At 36.9% G+C, this 15,603-nt stretch overlaps 2 protein-coding genes and 1 long non-coding RNA gene across 3 annotated transcripts; all 3 read left to right on the forward strand.

Annotated features, from left to right (window-relative positions):
* Positions 1 to 6,662: 6,662 nt before the first annotated feature.
* LOC115232227 lies at positions 6,663 to 10,178 on the forward strand. Its single transcript, XM_029802069.1, has one exon. It carries the CDS (start codon positions 6,663 to 6,665, stop codon positions 10,176 to 10,178), a length of 3,516 nt encoding a protein of 1,171 aa, XP_029657929.1.
* Positions 10,179 to 12,050: 1,872 nt separating this feature from the next.
* Positions 12,051 to 12,687, forward strand: LOC115232229 (serine/threonine-protein kinase VRK1-like; the record flags this gene model as incomplete). The annotated part of the gene is made up of 3 exons (XM_029802070.1): positions 12,051 to 12,229; positions 12,281 to 12,356; positions 12,406 to 12,687. Coding segments are annotated over 3 exons (537 nt in total), but the record flags the coding sequence as incomplete, so codon positions are not given.
* A 93-nt stretch (positions 12,688 to 12,780) lies between these two features.
* LOC115232230 lies at positions 12,781 to 13,121 on the forward strand. The gene is made up of 3 exons (XR_003883620.1): positions 12,781 to 12,858; positions 12,893 to 13,022; positions 13,054 to 13,121. It is a non-coding gene; the product is annotated as an uncharacterized LOC115232230 (long non-coding RNA).
* The last annotated feature ends 2,482 nt before the right edge of the window (positions 13,122 to 15,603 follow it).

The following is a 15,603-nucleotide window of genomic DNA, read 5'->3' on the forward strand; positions in this document are numbered from 1 at the left end:
TTCTTGATGATTCCATTGACATAATAATCTTAAAAACTGTTGATCTATTTCTGAGGGTTTGCGAGGTAGTTAAGGAGCAGCCACAGTCAACAAATGTCCCGCGAGAACTCACTAAGACTTAAGTTCTCTGAAATGGAGGAAGTATGATTTCATTGCAAACGTGCTAAGGCTGATGCACCAGTGTAAAGTGCATGTCATTCTGTTTGTAATACATGGGATGGAATAAATCCCACAAGAAGTACTTAATTAGGTGTAGGTAAATCTCTACATATGCTGTCAATTGTTCTTAAGAGGACTCTGTCTTGTTTGATGCTAGCCGATCCAGTCCTACCCTGACATTTAGTCAGCAAAAGCCTCTGCCCTTCCCGAATGTCTACAGTGCCAGAGAAGAGGGGAGGAGTGGCATTCTCTGTTCACTTCGGAGGCTCTGGACTTAGGTAATTAATTAGTTAATTAGCTTCTTTTTATTAATTAAGTCAGTTAAATTAATTGTTCTATTTTTCAGGATGATTATCTACATTGTAATCTTGCAAAAAGTAATTTTTAGTATATTAAATAATAGAATTGCATATCATCTTAGGTGGTTATTGTTTTAAGAGGAGTTTTATTGGCTTTAAAAAGACTGCGAGTATAAAAGATGACTCGTGGCCAGATATGAGGCCTAAATCAATGCATTGTGCTACATATTCCTAATTTAAAGCAAATCTCTCACGTTGATTTAATAACCTAATTCTTAATAGTGTGATCGGCCTGAGCGAGATGTCAACATGTCGTTTACATTTTCTGGCAGGGCTATTTAGGGAATTTTCAATACTTTTGATAATAAGGCACGATAAAACGTGTTACGGAGTATTTTCTTGACGATGGAGTCCGCTATTTGCAGTTAAATCACACCTATCATGTCATTTTGACGAAATTTGGTTTTGGATGTCTCTGGTTATTTTTCAATCATGGATTAAGGAAGCATTTTGAATAGATATTTCCCCCAATGACTCAAAAACCCGAATCATTTTCACAGGAACAGTCAATTGATATTCTACGTTTATTTTTATTTCAAAAATTGCCTCGAAGATAAGCTGGAGGTACACCATGGCGGATACAGAGTACTTAATGTAGGCCAACTAATTTGTTGGATCACTCGACGGGCTATATCAAGACCGAGACGTTATCATAACAGTTGTTGGCGTTCTTCTAGGACTTATATTTTCAATTGTAAGTCAAAGTCGTGGAGTTTGATAATATTGACGTGGCTTAGAGTGTTATTTAGGATGGTTATAAATAAAATACATTCTCCTTATTTTTAACACAAATACTGTCAAAAGACATGCCGATAATCTCGCATTCTTCAAAGAAACACTGAATCTTAATATTATGAATTTGTATCTATATTTAATAAATATAATTGGTCATCCCGTCCGGGCGTTTGCCGTCCCCTCTGTCCGATCCGCCTGGTTCAAGCACGTTGGGGAAGCCAGCAGCGTTGAGAGCTCTTGAGATTACGTCGTTGATTGCTCCATGGCGAGGCGAGCGGCCTGCGCTCCGGCGGCAGGAGAGGGGATGAAGGCCTTTCACGTCCACCGTACCTCCGCATCGACAGGGATGAGGGGCGCAGACATCGAGCCGCAGCCGAGCTATCCCAATACGCAGTGTTTCGTTGTCTAATAGGGAACCCGTCGATGACGTTGGGTAAGCGTCGAGCCAGGATCCACTATGCTTCTGTGCTGCAGAAAGCAGGCAGGCTTGGCGGTGTTGGTCCAAGGCCGGTTGAAGCGTGGAGAACGAGTGTCCTGCCCAGATCTCGTCCCAATCCCTCTGTCTGGACATCTTAGAAGGGATCTGAAGGTTGGAATTGGTCCAGAATTCCAGTAAGTCAGCAGTCGGCAACTCCAGAGAGAGTTCGTTAAAGGGGAGTAGAACCTCTCTGACAAGCTTCTGGAAATTGAAGAGAAATATGCGTGTGGCGCCAGATCTTTAGGCGAGCGAAGACCGATCCCTCCGAACCTGACGGGAAGTTTTGCTTGAGTCCAACCGATTTCGTCAAAGGAAATGTTCAAAACTGCTTCCGTGCAGAATTTCAATGATTTTTCCAGGGAAGACAGAATGTCTGGATGCGAGTAGCATGGCAGGCAGCGGAGCGTGTACAGAAGTTTGGGCATATGTATACTGCTTTTCATGAGGAAGAAAGCAATGTGCGAGTCTAACTTCAAGAGACTGCTTGTGAGGTTATAGAATTCCATGTCCTTCTTCGCCAGATGGGCTTAGGGGCATCCGAGATTGCTTCTGATAGCTGGATTATTTGTGCACCAGTGATGAAGTCTTGGATGATCATATTGACATTCGGAAAATCCGCCTCAGGGTAGTTGAGGTTTAGGAGTTCCGATTTATTCACGTTAACTTCTAGGCCTAGGCGGGATAGGTCTTTGGTGATGGATTCCACAGAGCCGCCAATGGTCGCGTCGTCCAGGTACCATAAATTAAATGGGGAGAGGATTGATCGTACTGCCTCGTCGATTGCTAAGGCGAATAGTAATGGTCCAAGAGGGTCGCCCTGTTGAACTCCAGTTCGGGAACGGATGACTTCGTCCCTAAAGATAAGTGAGGTTTCTTCCCCGTACGAGAGGAAGACAAGCTGGGAAATCTCAGGAGCCCTCTCGGCGCATACCTCAATTATTCGGTCCCTCCTGACGCTGTTGAACGCGTTCCGCAGATCAAGTTTAACAGCCACGTGACGATGGAATAGAGCATCCTTTGAGAGAAAGAGAGTTCGGGCCGCGTGTACGGCAGCTTCACAGCCGTTTGGGATCCCGACTCCCAGTTGAAAAGGAGCTAGTTCGGAACTTAGGCGGGGACATACGATCCTCGAGGCCAATTTAGCAGTCAGGCTGCGAAAATAATTTCCAACAGCTATGGGACGGATTCCGCCGTCCTTCTTCCGGAATGCAAGTAGATGTGCTGAGTATGTCCCTCGCACAGTAGGGGATATCCCCATTCAGAATCTTTCCGACTAAAGCGGCTATAGCGGATATCAGAGAGTTGCCCGCCGCAGCTGCTTTTGCCAAAAGATTGAATTGAGAACTTAATTTCGTCTTCTGATAGGTTGAGCGTGCAAGACACAGATGGGCGAGTAAGAAGCCGTAGATCAGGAGGAGGATTCGAGTGTTTGGATCTCAGGTGGGCAAGGACAGTAGGGGTTGGTTTTAACACTGTGTCGCTGTTTGAGACTATGCGAATGGCAACCGGACGTCGCCCTCGGCTAGTTTGGCACGAACTCGGTCATTCAAGTGTCCTCAAGACGCTGTGGGATTTTCTTTTTGTTATTTGAGAAGTGCTTGCAATCAGCATCAGGCAAGGTTGTTATTGGGTGGGAAGAATTCTGCTGATGTTCTCGTTAATCGATTCTGCGAGAGGAGGTGGATTTTTCTCAGTGCGGATGGGGGTTCCGAGTTGACATCAGATTGATGAGCACTAGTTGTCTCTTTAGAGGGTTCAGGGGAGCCAGAGAGTGGGATGCAGTTCGGGAGAAGGCATGAGGGGCACGCCCATTTCGAGATAGCAGATTCAGTTTTTTTACTCAACTTGACACAGTAGAGGGGGAAAAACGGTTGCATCGAAGGCAGCGGATATCGTTTTTCCCGGGGCGGGAGGGGCTGCAGGCTTCACAAATCGAGCTCTCGCGTAGGAAATTGCGGATAGAATGGAAGATGAGATAGGAAAGAAAGAATGAGATGAAAGAGAGTGGGTTAGATAGAACGAAAAAAAGATTGAAAAGAAGTGATAAGAGAAAGAAAACAAAGAATGAAAAAGAAAATTGAAAGAGAGAATGAAAATGAACAACAACGTGAAACAAAAAGGAAAGGATCTAAATTCATTAAAAAATTTCTCAACAAAATATTGTTCAAAACTTTTTTTTAATTTAAAATAACACATTTAAAAAATGAACTTTGAACAACACTTAATTATTAAATCTTATAATCCAGAAATTATATTACTAACGGATTTGCGCATTGAGAATTGATATATTTAGAACTAAGCCGTTTATTTCAATTTTTGTGAAATGTCTACCCACTATACTGATGAAGTGAGACATATAGATTTGCAGATTGGCTCAACAGGTACTGTCACGACTCAAAATAACGCAGAAAAATGGCAAAAGTTGCAGGAATTTCACAATATTTTCCTCTCAATGTCAACAATTTATTCGAATATCTGAAAGATGGAGTCGTCTTGTGGTAAATGAAACTAGTTCTAAAATTCTAGCAAATATGTTGAGAGCATAAACTCCTCAGTGATTGATCCTCGTGCTATCAACTTTGGAGATCTCTTGATTTACCACATCCACGAGAATTGTCAGCTGGCTATCAGTGCTTCTCAGTCTTTTGGTTGCTGCACAGTCAACATTGAAAAAAAGTAGCCATGAATTATACATTATACCAAGATATACAAAGATGAAGTATTTTCCGAGCCTGATAGACGACCTCTTGTTTCGTATTACGCAGTAATGATTCCTCTGAAAATCACAATCACTTTGAAAGTGTTGCTCACTTCGATTACATCCACTGCGATTCCATCCTCCAGAGTAAGACTGCCGTGAATCATTTCTCCAATCTTGTGGGGAAATAGCTGTGCATGTTGCTCTGTTTATACATATCTTCTCCTGATTGAACTGTTTGGATCTCATACCTGAATTATCTTCGTTTTGGCATTTACATGGAATTCTCATATAATTACAATTGGGGGTAAATCCTGACAAGGCGTAAGAAAAATTGAACGAACGCATAGACTAGGGATAGCTGGCATGCTTAAAAATGAGTAGTTTGCCTCTGAGCTGTGCTTGGACGAAATCTTATTTTTTAAGCAGCTGGATACCACTATGAAGATTGGAATCTGTCTCCTTTTCGGTTCACTCATATCGGCCAAACATAAATGTCAATGAACTTGATTACCACTCTTCTTTCTGTCACGGAATTGGATGCTTTCCCAGTTACTTCGTAATTCCTGATTCCACTCAAAGCTGGAACCTGATCTTTGGAAAAACGGCAGAAGAACAGACATGATGACGACCTTTTCTTTTCAAAGGAAAAATTGTCTAGTCTGGGACGCCCAGAACATAAGAAAATCTCCCGTAAGTTACGGAATCCTATCAGAAGAGGCCAAAATCAAGAAAATGCGCTAAATATTTTTATTTTGGGAACTGCAGAGTGTTTGTTTCCCTGATAATCAAAATGTCTTGAATACAAGGAATCGGGTAACCTTTGAAGAGGGTTACTGGAGACTCATCCGAGCACCGGTATCTACCGAGTGAGTTTTCCTAGGTATAGTCAGGGGTAATGTCATGACTATCCGGGAATAAGAATTTCCCCTACTTGTAAATCTACTTATTCTTAATCAATATATGACTATCCGGGTCTTGTTCAACAGAGAAATAAAAATATTTCAACGAAATCAAATAGCTTTTTTGGCCTCCCCTTTCTATTAAAAACAGTCGTTTCTAAAGGTGTCCAAAAGCATTATTTGTAATTTTCCCTGAAATAATTTAAGATTTTATTTAAAAAAAATGATAAAAAGACGATTTCTATATTTGAGAAGTTTCTTTGTTTTAATTTTTGTTTATTCGCGTTAATTTTCTATTTGGTTGAGTCAACAGGCACGCAAAAAGCATTCTAAATCCGAATTTCTAAAACGACTTCAACAAAAAATAAAGCGTGTCGTTTCAGCAAAAAATTGCTGTTAAAGACAATTAATGTTTCACCTGATATCAAAGCTCGAAATCATTAAAGAGGGGAAAACATGAAATTTAATAATCTGCCATTATAGATAAAAATGCTAAAGGAAAAGTATAAACGTTTGGTTTTTATGTTTTTTGGTCTTCATGGTAGTTTTTAATTCGACTAAGGTTATCGACTCTTATTTTTGAAGTATGGAAGTTATATTCCTATAGTCTTTTTAAACTAATTTTAAAATAAAACGTAAAACTTTGGCTAAATGAAACCAAACAAAATTAACGAAATCAAAAGAGATAGTTAAATGGTTAAATGGGTTTAGTTAAATGGGAAAAGTAACCCCATGTCATCACCTTAAAAAAAGATAAATGGTTAAATGGGTTTAGTTAGAGTTGAAATAATTAGGTACTTTGTGGTTTGCAGACAACTCGTGCATTTCAAAATTTTTAGAATATGATGCTGAACCCTTTTCAACAATAAATCACATCAATTAATTTACCTAGATTAAGTCGTATCATTTTATGGATACATAAAAATTTTAACAGTCACGCGCATTTCGGGTATAAGATTAATTTAAAATCAGGAACCGAGTAAATTGCTTCTGTTGTAATTATTTTATTTTTATGATAAGCAAGAAAGAAATTAAAGATAGCTAAGTTAATTAAGAGACACCCGGCCAGCCTCGCGAATGGCGAAGACGTTCCCTCGGATCACAGCAATCGACAGACGTTCCAGGAGCCAAGAAAACTCTCTTGGATCGTGACTAGTCCTTGAAATCCGTCGACCGAGCGAGCGAAGGAAGCGGAGTGTCTTGGGGCCGAAGATCCCAGAGGAGTAATTAGTAATTGTAAATTGTACATAAATAACTAGTAATTTGTAATTCATATTGTATAAGTATTGATTAATAGGATAATTGTTAAGGAATTTCTTGTGGTGTCGTGTATGTCTGTTTTCACCAGTCTGCAAGCAAATCCTGAGGGCTCTCTTACAAAAGATATTAGAGATAACCAACAACTATTGGTAAGAAGCAAGTCTTCGGGGCTACATGATCCCCATGAAATTTGTGGAAACTCTCCTACCGAACATGTCTCACCCCATCTAATCCCTCTTAAATCGGTGATCGGTGAGGAACACTCTAACGACAAAGTCAAATGGATTTCTGGTGTTGTGGAGTCAGCGAAGAGACGATTTGGCAGAATTCCTCGTGGAGGATGGAGACTTATTGCCGAATGTTTCAACGTCCGCTTTCTCACTCAAAAGAGTGTCTCTGATGTGAAAAACTTACTGAATGTAAAGCCCTGCTCTAATGGCTGTGGCAGTCGAAATAATGTGGATACCTCAGATTACTTATTGCCAAAGACAGAAATCTCCATTTATGGTAAATGCAAGGAAGAGTTTAATCTCCAAATTCAGGAACTTAAGTCAATCCCACGAAATGCGAGAATGCCCACAAAGAAGATTCCGTATAAATTGCTAAAGACTGATGTTCTTGTCGCAATTAATGCAGTGATTTCGAACTATATATTATCTTCTCCGCCTGCAAGCATAAATGAAATCACGGATATAATTTATGCCGGGCAATGCTCATATGAAAACATTACGAGGCAACCCCTAACAAAAAGCACATGGCTTGAGGATACGGAAAGAAAGATTTCCAAACTTAGAGAAAATCTAACTTTCGTTAATAAGTTTAATGGCCAGCAATCTAAAGACGAAAAAGAGAAGACACTGAACATTTTATGCTCGTTTGGATACAAAAAATCCAGAAAGGGAGAGCTGGCACGCGTATCTAGTCTTATTGAAGATAGAGTCAAAATTATGGAGAAAAAAATCTCAACCTATCGCTCCAGAAAGTCGTTTAGACAAGATAATTTCTGTTTTGAACTAAACAGGAGAAGATTCTATCGAAGACTGAACTGTGAAAACAAAGATTCTGATTGTCAAGTCCCAGAAGATAAGTGTCTATCTTTCTGGAAGGGCGTATGGAAGAAAGAGGAGAACCGTGCTCCTAAAGCTATTGTTGGTAAGCATATTACTGGAGCTGAACAGCTTCCAAGTGACGTGAAAACTGATTTTATCAAGAATGTTATCCAGTGTGTACCCAATTGGAAAGCCGCGGGTTGTGACGGAGTTTATGGATTTTTTATCAAAAAGTTCGAAGCTCTTCATGGCCATTTGTGCGATGAGATCCTTAAAATTGTGAACGGAGGCTATTCCCCTGCTGAGTGGTTTTACACAGGAGTAACATACCTCATTCCAAAAAATGAAAAGTGCCATTCCCCAAATGACTTAAGGCCGATTACCTGCATGCCTATATTGTACAAACTTGTCACTAAATGTGTGAATACAAAGCTTACAGACTATATCGAAGCGTTTAACCTTATCTCGGATAATCAGCTGGGAGCTAGAAGGCAATGCCAAGGCGCAAAGGAACAAGCACTAATAAACCAGTGTGTCAATAGTGAGTATGGAAATAACTTATTTGCAACGTGGATCGATGTCAGAAAGGCATTTGATTCTGTCAATCATGAATTCTTATGTCAAGTGCTTGATCAGTCTGGAATTCCGAATTGGATCACAAATTTTGTGAAAACTTTAATCAAAAATTGGAATGTCATTTTGACACTTAACAATAAGAGAATTGGAACTGTAAAATTGGAAAGAGGAATCTTACAAGGAGACTCACTCTCTCCACAACTCTTCACTCTGGTAATGGATCCGTTAAGTAGGAGCTTGAATATGAAGTTCCCGAAGGTGCGTATAGGTCAAAATGACCCGTTCACGGTTTCATATTCAACAAACCATTTGTTGTTTATTGACGACCTGAAAATAATTGCTGAGAAAGAAGACACCGTTCTAAAAATGATGGAAGATGTCGATGAATATTTTGATGCCGTTGGCCTCAAGAGGAACTCGGAAAAGTCTGCGACTAACCTGGACTATGTGAAAGATACAAAATGTCTGGATGGGTGTGCTGGGTATCGATACCTGGGAGTCTTGGAGGATAGAGGAAGTGATGTCAAGAAAATCGAGGTAATGAAAACAATTGCTCGAAACGTGAAAGAGAGAATCGAGAGTCTTGCAAAAACAAAGTTAAGTGCAGTAAACCTCTTTAAAGCGATAAACGAATATGCACTCTCTCTCTACAACTACTATATCGGATTGATCGACATTGAACCGAGTGAGTTTGATGCCATTGATCTGGTAATTCGTCGCATTCTAACTACTTTACGAATCCATCTGAAGCCCGCTAATAAAGAAAGATTATATCTCGGCAGAAATGGTTTTGGAAGAGGCTTAATCTCAATTTCCAATAAGAGCGAATGCATCCTGCTCCAATTTCTCTCCGACCTTGAAAGAAAAGCCTCGTTGTGCCTCAGAAGAGCAGGAATCTTGCGGGTCTTGAGAGAAAAGAAAACACATATGACCACGATTGCAAGATTTCTCGCTCTCAAGTACAATCTGGAAGACCAATCAAAATTGGATGTAAACCTTATTAAGGAGTGCCAGAAGAAAAGACTAATGGACACCATTAAATCTAAGATGATACATTCAACGCTGTTTAAATGCATTCAGGAACCGAGTGCTGATATCGTGGAGTCCAATGTATGGCTAGCCAATGGGAACAATGGCCCAAAGGCCGAGGCACTATATTGCTTGGCCCAGGATCGCAATTTGTTTTTCGGAGAGGCAAAGCCTAATTGTAACCATTGCGGCTCGGCAAGAAAAACCGTGGATCACCTAGCTACTCGATGTAGCAGAATGCTTCACGGGTCATACATGCGAAGACACAATGAAATTGTCAGATGCATACATCTACACGTCTGTCGTCAGTACGGAATAAAGAAATGCAAGAAATTGAAAGCACACTCAGTCCAGTCGGTCGTGGAAAATAGTCGTGTTGAAATACGAGTAGACATGACGTTGCAGACCGACATTGAAGTTAAAAACAACAAGCCAGACATTTTCGTGCTTGATAAAATGAAAAATGAGATAACGATAATCGAAGTCGGGGTCACATCCCAGGACAGGTTAAAGCAAGTCGAAGTAGAGAAACTCCACAAGTATGATCTACTTGCTGGAGAATTGGCACAGATTCACAAGGCAAAAGTCACGATAGTCCCTGTCGTATTGACATGGGATGGGGTAGTGACCAAGTTCTATAAGTCCTACATGAAAAAGTTGAATATAGAGGTCCCGACTAAGGCGTACATTCAATCAGTGACAATCAAGAAAACCCTGGAGAGCATGGTCGTTGAATACAAACATGGCATGAAGGTCGACAACTACCAAATTGAGAAGGAAACGGATAGTCTTATCGCTAGAGGAGAAGAACTGGGAGTGTCAGTTGACTTGCCAGAGGAGTCTGCTTTCTTACTGCAATACGAAGAGGAGAGGTGTCAAGACATGACCGGTCAACGGAGTAGTTCCCCTAAGAGAAGAGAGAATATCAATTAATTTTTAATTTTCGTTTATTTTTGCATATAATAAAATAAATGGTTTAAAAAAAAAAATAAGTATTGATTTATTAAATTGATATCCACATCTATTTTTAAATAATATCAAAATGCTTTTTTTCAATTTTGAGATTCAATTATATTATTTTTTTTCTAGAGAAAAAAAATTATGACTTTCAAAAAAAAATTATACCATTTTCAAGTCAATTTGAAAATTACTAACTTTAAATTACAACCACAAAAGTCAATTTTTCAAGTACAAACTTATAATTTGTAATTAAGAAAGTCAATGTTGCATTAAAAAAATTTTCGTCAAAATACATCAAAAATTGCCTGATGATTGTAAAAACAAGATATCGCCAATATAGTAATGAAACAAAAAAATAATAATTGAAACACTGCACGTTTTGGAGATTGAAAGTCTCTATGTTCTTCTTTTGGAGTGAATTTGAGAACAGCTTATAATTGGATGAAAATAAAGATAATGAAAGACATCCAAAAGGAGGTAAGAAACATTCAAAAAAGTCAATAATTATAAATGAATTAATCATTGCATTGGAGCTGATCCTTAGATCACTTTGAAAGAAAGTGCGGAAAAATTAAGAAATAATTATTCAATATCTGTGTCTTTTACAACGGTACAAAATTGGCTTGATAGGGAAAAAGAGAAAAGATGTCAATAATTCTCAACTATAACAAAACTCCGGATAATTCTTTAATTTCTAAATATGAATGAATGAATTTTTTATTAAAACGGAAAAGCCGAAAAAAAAGAGAGAAAGTTAATGAGACAACGTATGCCTCTTCTCCGTTGTTTCCCTCTTTTTTTATTTTTAATTAGAGATTCGAGAGGAAAAGGCTCTCTCAAGAACAATTCCAACCGTTTCCATAATATCAAAATGCCTTTTTCAATTTGGAGAATTTCTAAATATAGGCTAAGAATATTGGAAAAAATTGAAGTAGCCTCAAAAAGGTTTTAACGCCGCAAAAATTGATGGGATTTGTTAACCGGGTTAACTCGATTGATATTTTGCTAATATAGCTTTCCCTCAATAAAAAAAATTTGCAGCTTCTTTTTTTAGTCAGAACTTTCTAACTTTCAAATATCCCCGTTTTTCCATTCAAAGATAAATTTCAATAAGTTGTACTTTGCATTATTTGTACCCGGGTATGGGGCATTAGGGTAACGTAATTATTTTAACGTGGATAATTATTTATGGCGACTTATGACGGATTTCAGTGTTTTGACACCTGCCATTGTTTTACATTAAAATACTTTTCTTTGTCTATAATAGAAGTTATTCAATTTTTAGTTTGTTTTAGTAAGCTATGTTTGTTTAGCATCGGTAAAAGTCAAGAGTTTTTTTTCAAAAGTAACGCTCGATGTCGAATTTAAATAAATTAAGTTATTTTAATATAATATTTCAAATTAATTAACAATAGATCTTTTGCCGCTTATTTGCTTTTGTGGTGCTGCGATTTTTATTGTTAAATAACATGCCTCGTTCTATAAGAAAAGGTATTTATATTAAAAATAATGCCTTATAGTTGATAAGTCAGTTGATGAAATGGAATAGGAGAGATCCTTACCGACGCTTCTAATGTGAGCTGGTGTCTTGGCCCTCTTTTTGCAAAAGGCGGGTTTGGATTTATCCATACAGGTTTACCATAAATATCACAAAAATATAATTTATTTTAAAATCAATAATTATATTAGCTCATATGAATGTCGGATTGCTTAACAATTCGTATTCTCAAGCGAAATATGTCATTAAATTGGAAGCCAACGAAAGCGGTCCTCTCTTCTGTGAAAAACAAGTTTATATTCGAGCATTAAACGAAAACAATCGTATAAAGTCGAACTTCATTAAAAATAGTGAGCAAGTGGTGCATTGATCACAATTTATCCTTTATTGGTCTCCCGCGTTATGTCGGATTTGGACTCCATAATTATGGCGGAAGAAAATATCGGTTTCTTGTTATGGACAGATTTGGAGATGATCTTCAATCAAAGATCATGTCCTGCAAGATTATAAACTCGCTATCAATGAGGCATATCAGATTTCTACTGACATTGTTAATTTTTTTATTTATATACTGCAGGTTAACGCTTTGGAATACTTACACGAACATGAGTATTCATGCTGACATCAAAGCTTCCAATTTGCTGAGTTCTTTAGCAAAAAACTTCAGAGATAGGGTTTGTTGGCGTGGGTGAATTGATTTAGTATGTTTTGGCAGATTTTGGGTTGTCATATCGGTATACTGCCAATGGAGTTCATACAAAATATACTCCAAAGCCAAAAAAGTGTCATAGTGGAACTATCGAGTTCACCAGCAGAGATGCACACGTGGGTGCTGATCCTTCGAGGAGAGGAGATTTTGAAATACTTGTATTTGGTCTTATTCGCTGGTTGTGTGGTTTCCTTCCATGGGATGCCGTCACATCAGACGTGAGTTCTGTCGCCAAATTAAAAGACGAGTATCACAGGAATATAATTATTATTTAGACATTTAAAAAACCCAAAAAAGTTTATAAAAACGTGTTTTTCTACTTCTAAACCACCACCTGGACTTTTGGGATTGTTGAGCAGGTTGCTGCTCTTGAATATGACGAAAAACCAAATTATGAGGCATTGAGGGGTTTATTGGCCTCAAATGTAAAGATTGGCGAAAAGCAGGTAAAGGTTGTAGTGATTTTGTGAATTTTTGTAGGAAGTGGAGCCGTTATATTCAACTTCGAAGCGAATTCGAATTGATAGTGACAGTGGGACGGATAAAAAAGCAGACAGCCAATCTATGACGACTGCAGAGTATTTTGATCTCCATCCGTCTGCGGATATTCGTTAGATGATGTTTTGGGTTTAATTATTTAGAAAGAGGCACTAAAATTGTTTATCCTACGGGTAATAGAACTAGTTTTCAAATTCAAGTTAATATGGACTCAATTAAATAATTTTTGTGATTTTATTATTTGTTTGATTTTTAATTCTACTTTAAAACTAATCAATTTGTTAATTGTTAGTATTTTTTGCTATTTATTTGTAATCAAAATTTATTTTTTCTATTAGCATACTCTCCGATATGTTCTAAGCACAATTGACAAAATAAAGGATTTCTTTAAGCGATCTTATTTAGATTTTGTAATATTTAGACACAATTGTGTAGGCACCGCATAAGTTATATTAAATTAGGCTAAATGAGGAATTTTCTTTCTAACATGTTATGCCATTTCATTTCATCATGTTTAAAACAATTTTGTATAGTTATGTAATCATTAGGGCCAACTAAGGTAAAAAGTTAAAATTTATTAAAACAACTATTAATAATACATTTTACCACTAAGATTTTTGTTTAATACGCCTAAGGTAGCAAAATCGAAACCATAGTAAAAGATTATCTTTGAGGATAGTGTATTATATTGTTGTCTTTGTTGTGTAATATTTAATGTGAGAAAAGACATTTTGTAAATTTTCGTCAGTCATTTTGTAAATACACTCAACCCTCTCAAATTGGCCCCTCTCTAATTGGCCACCTCTCAAATTTGCCATTTGTAACAGATAGTCGACGAGGTACTTCGAAATATTTTGTTTCAAGGGGGAAATTTCTTTTTGTTAATTTCTGATGCCGCAAATCTTATGAAATCAGGTAAAATTTTATGTTCAAGTTTTACCTGCCAAAATAGTTAAATGATATTTCGAACATATTCAACATAACTAATTTACACCTATCTCCTGCCGAGTATTTTATACTCCCGAATTTTCAGCCGACCTCTTGCTTGGTTGAAAGAACTTTCTCTTAAATAAAGAGTTTTCTATGATTTAACCGAAATTTTTAACAAGACAATTAAGAAAAGTATTGTATGTGTAACAAGCAGTTTTAGTATATTTATTGTTTAGTTATAAAGTAGAAAGGGTTACCGGAGACCCGTGTGAACACCGGTATTTAACCGAACGAATATCCATAGCCATAGTCAGAGGCAATACTCTGGCTATCTGCCAATGACCGTTTTTTCTTTAGTCCTTTTATTAAAGTTATAAAGTTAAATTTGTGGGGTAATTTTTTTAGTTTTTTGATTAATAAAGTTTAATTTTTATTTTTTATGTTAAAAAAGCTATTAGTTATTCTATTTCTTATTCTTAAATATCTATAGTTTTTGTAGTTTGCTTGCATTTAAATACGTTAGGAACGTGCTTTAAATACTATTACAAAGAACCTTAAAATTAAATTAAAATATTTTTCAATTTCTTATGTACTAAATAAACCTTACTAATAAAATATTATTGTAGCATAAGTAATATTTGTAATACAGTCCGACCCCAAAATGGGGCAGACCCCAGGGGTGGGGCACCCTCGGATTTTGGGGCACCCCCGCAATTTGGGGCACTTTATTCCAAAAGTACATTTTGGCAGAAAAAAAAATAAAAATCGATAAAAAATTATGGAATTTTTGGGGCACCATAAAATCATTTATAAGGAATTAAAAATAAAATAAAATTATAATAAATTAATTATTTTTTGTTTTATTTTCAATTTATATTTTTATTGTTGTGGTTATGGATTACGAAACTAAATTGAAGATTGCTAAAGAAATTTTGAAGAAAAATTATCTGAGAGGCAACTAATGAAAAAGTACAACACAAGTAAAGGAACAATATCAAGAATAAAACGAAATATTGTACCTTTCTTGCAACACGGCAATACTATTTCTGAGGAATATGACACATTTAAAGCCGATAAAGATAAATTTGATGATCAAGTCTTTGAAATATTTCAAAGACTACGCGTAGATAAAATTCCGATTTCAGGCCCTATTTTGAAAAAATTGCCTTAGTTACAGCTTCAAAAATTGGATTTACTTCTTTTAAAGCTTCCAATGGGTGGCTTGATAGATTTAAATGGCGGCATGAACTTCAATTCAAGTCAATATGTGGTGAAAAAGCTTCATGTGATTTATCTTATGTGAAAAATTATTTTGAAAATATGACCAGAAAGTATTAAAATATGGACCGAGAATATATTTAATTGTGATGAAACTGCGCTTTTTATAAAAAGAACTCCTCAAAATCATTTGTTGAACAAGGCGAACCGTGTTTTGGTTATAAACAAGGGAAAAAGACTCACTGTTCTTCTATGCTGCAGTTTAATCGGGGAAAAACTTAATCCATTGATTATTGGAAAATATAAAAAACCTCGGTGTCTAAAAAATTTTGATGTTCAAGATTTTGGGTTATTGTATTCATCTTCTCAAAATGCATGGATGACTGGAAAGACTTTATGAGTTGGCTTACACTTATAAATGAATCGTTTTGCAAAAACAACAGAAAAATATTATTAATACTTGACAATGCGGGATGCCATAAAACTGCCGAATGTTCGAACATCGAATTTTTATTTTTGCCGAAAAATACAACGCCCTATTTACA

This window comes from Octopus sinensis, unplaced genomic scaffold, assembly GCF_006345805.1.
Source record: "Octopus sinensis unplaced genomic scaffold, ASM634580v1 Contig20071, whole genome shotgun sequence".
In the NCBI taxonomy this organism is placed as follows: domain Eukaryota; kingdom Metazoa; phylum Mollusca; class Cephalopoda; order Octopoda; family Octopodidae; genus Octopus; species Octopus sinensis.

Excerpts from the sequence above, each read along its gene's own strand:
- LOC115232227 (XM_029802069.1), top strand. The coding sequence starts at position 6,663 with ATGTCTGTTTTCACCAGTCTGCAAGCAAATCCTGAGGGCTCTCTTACA.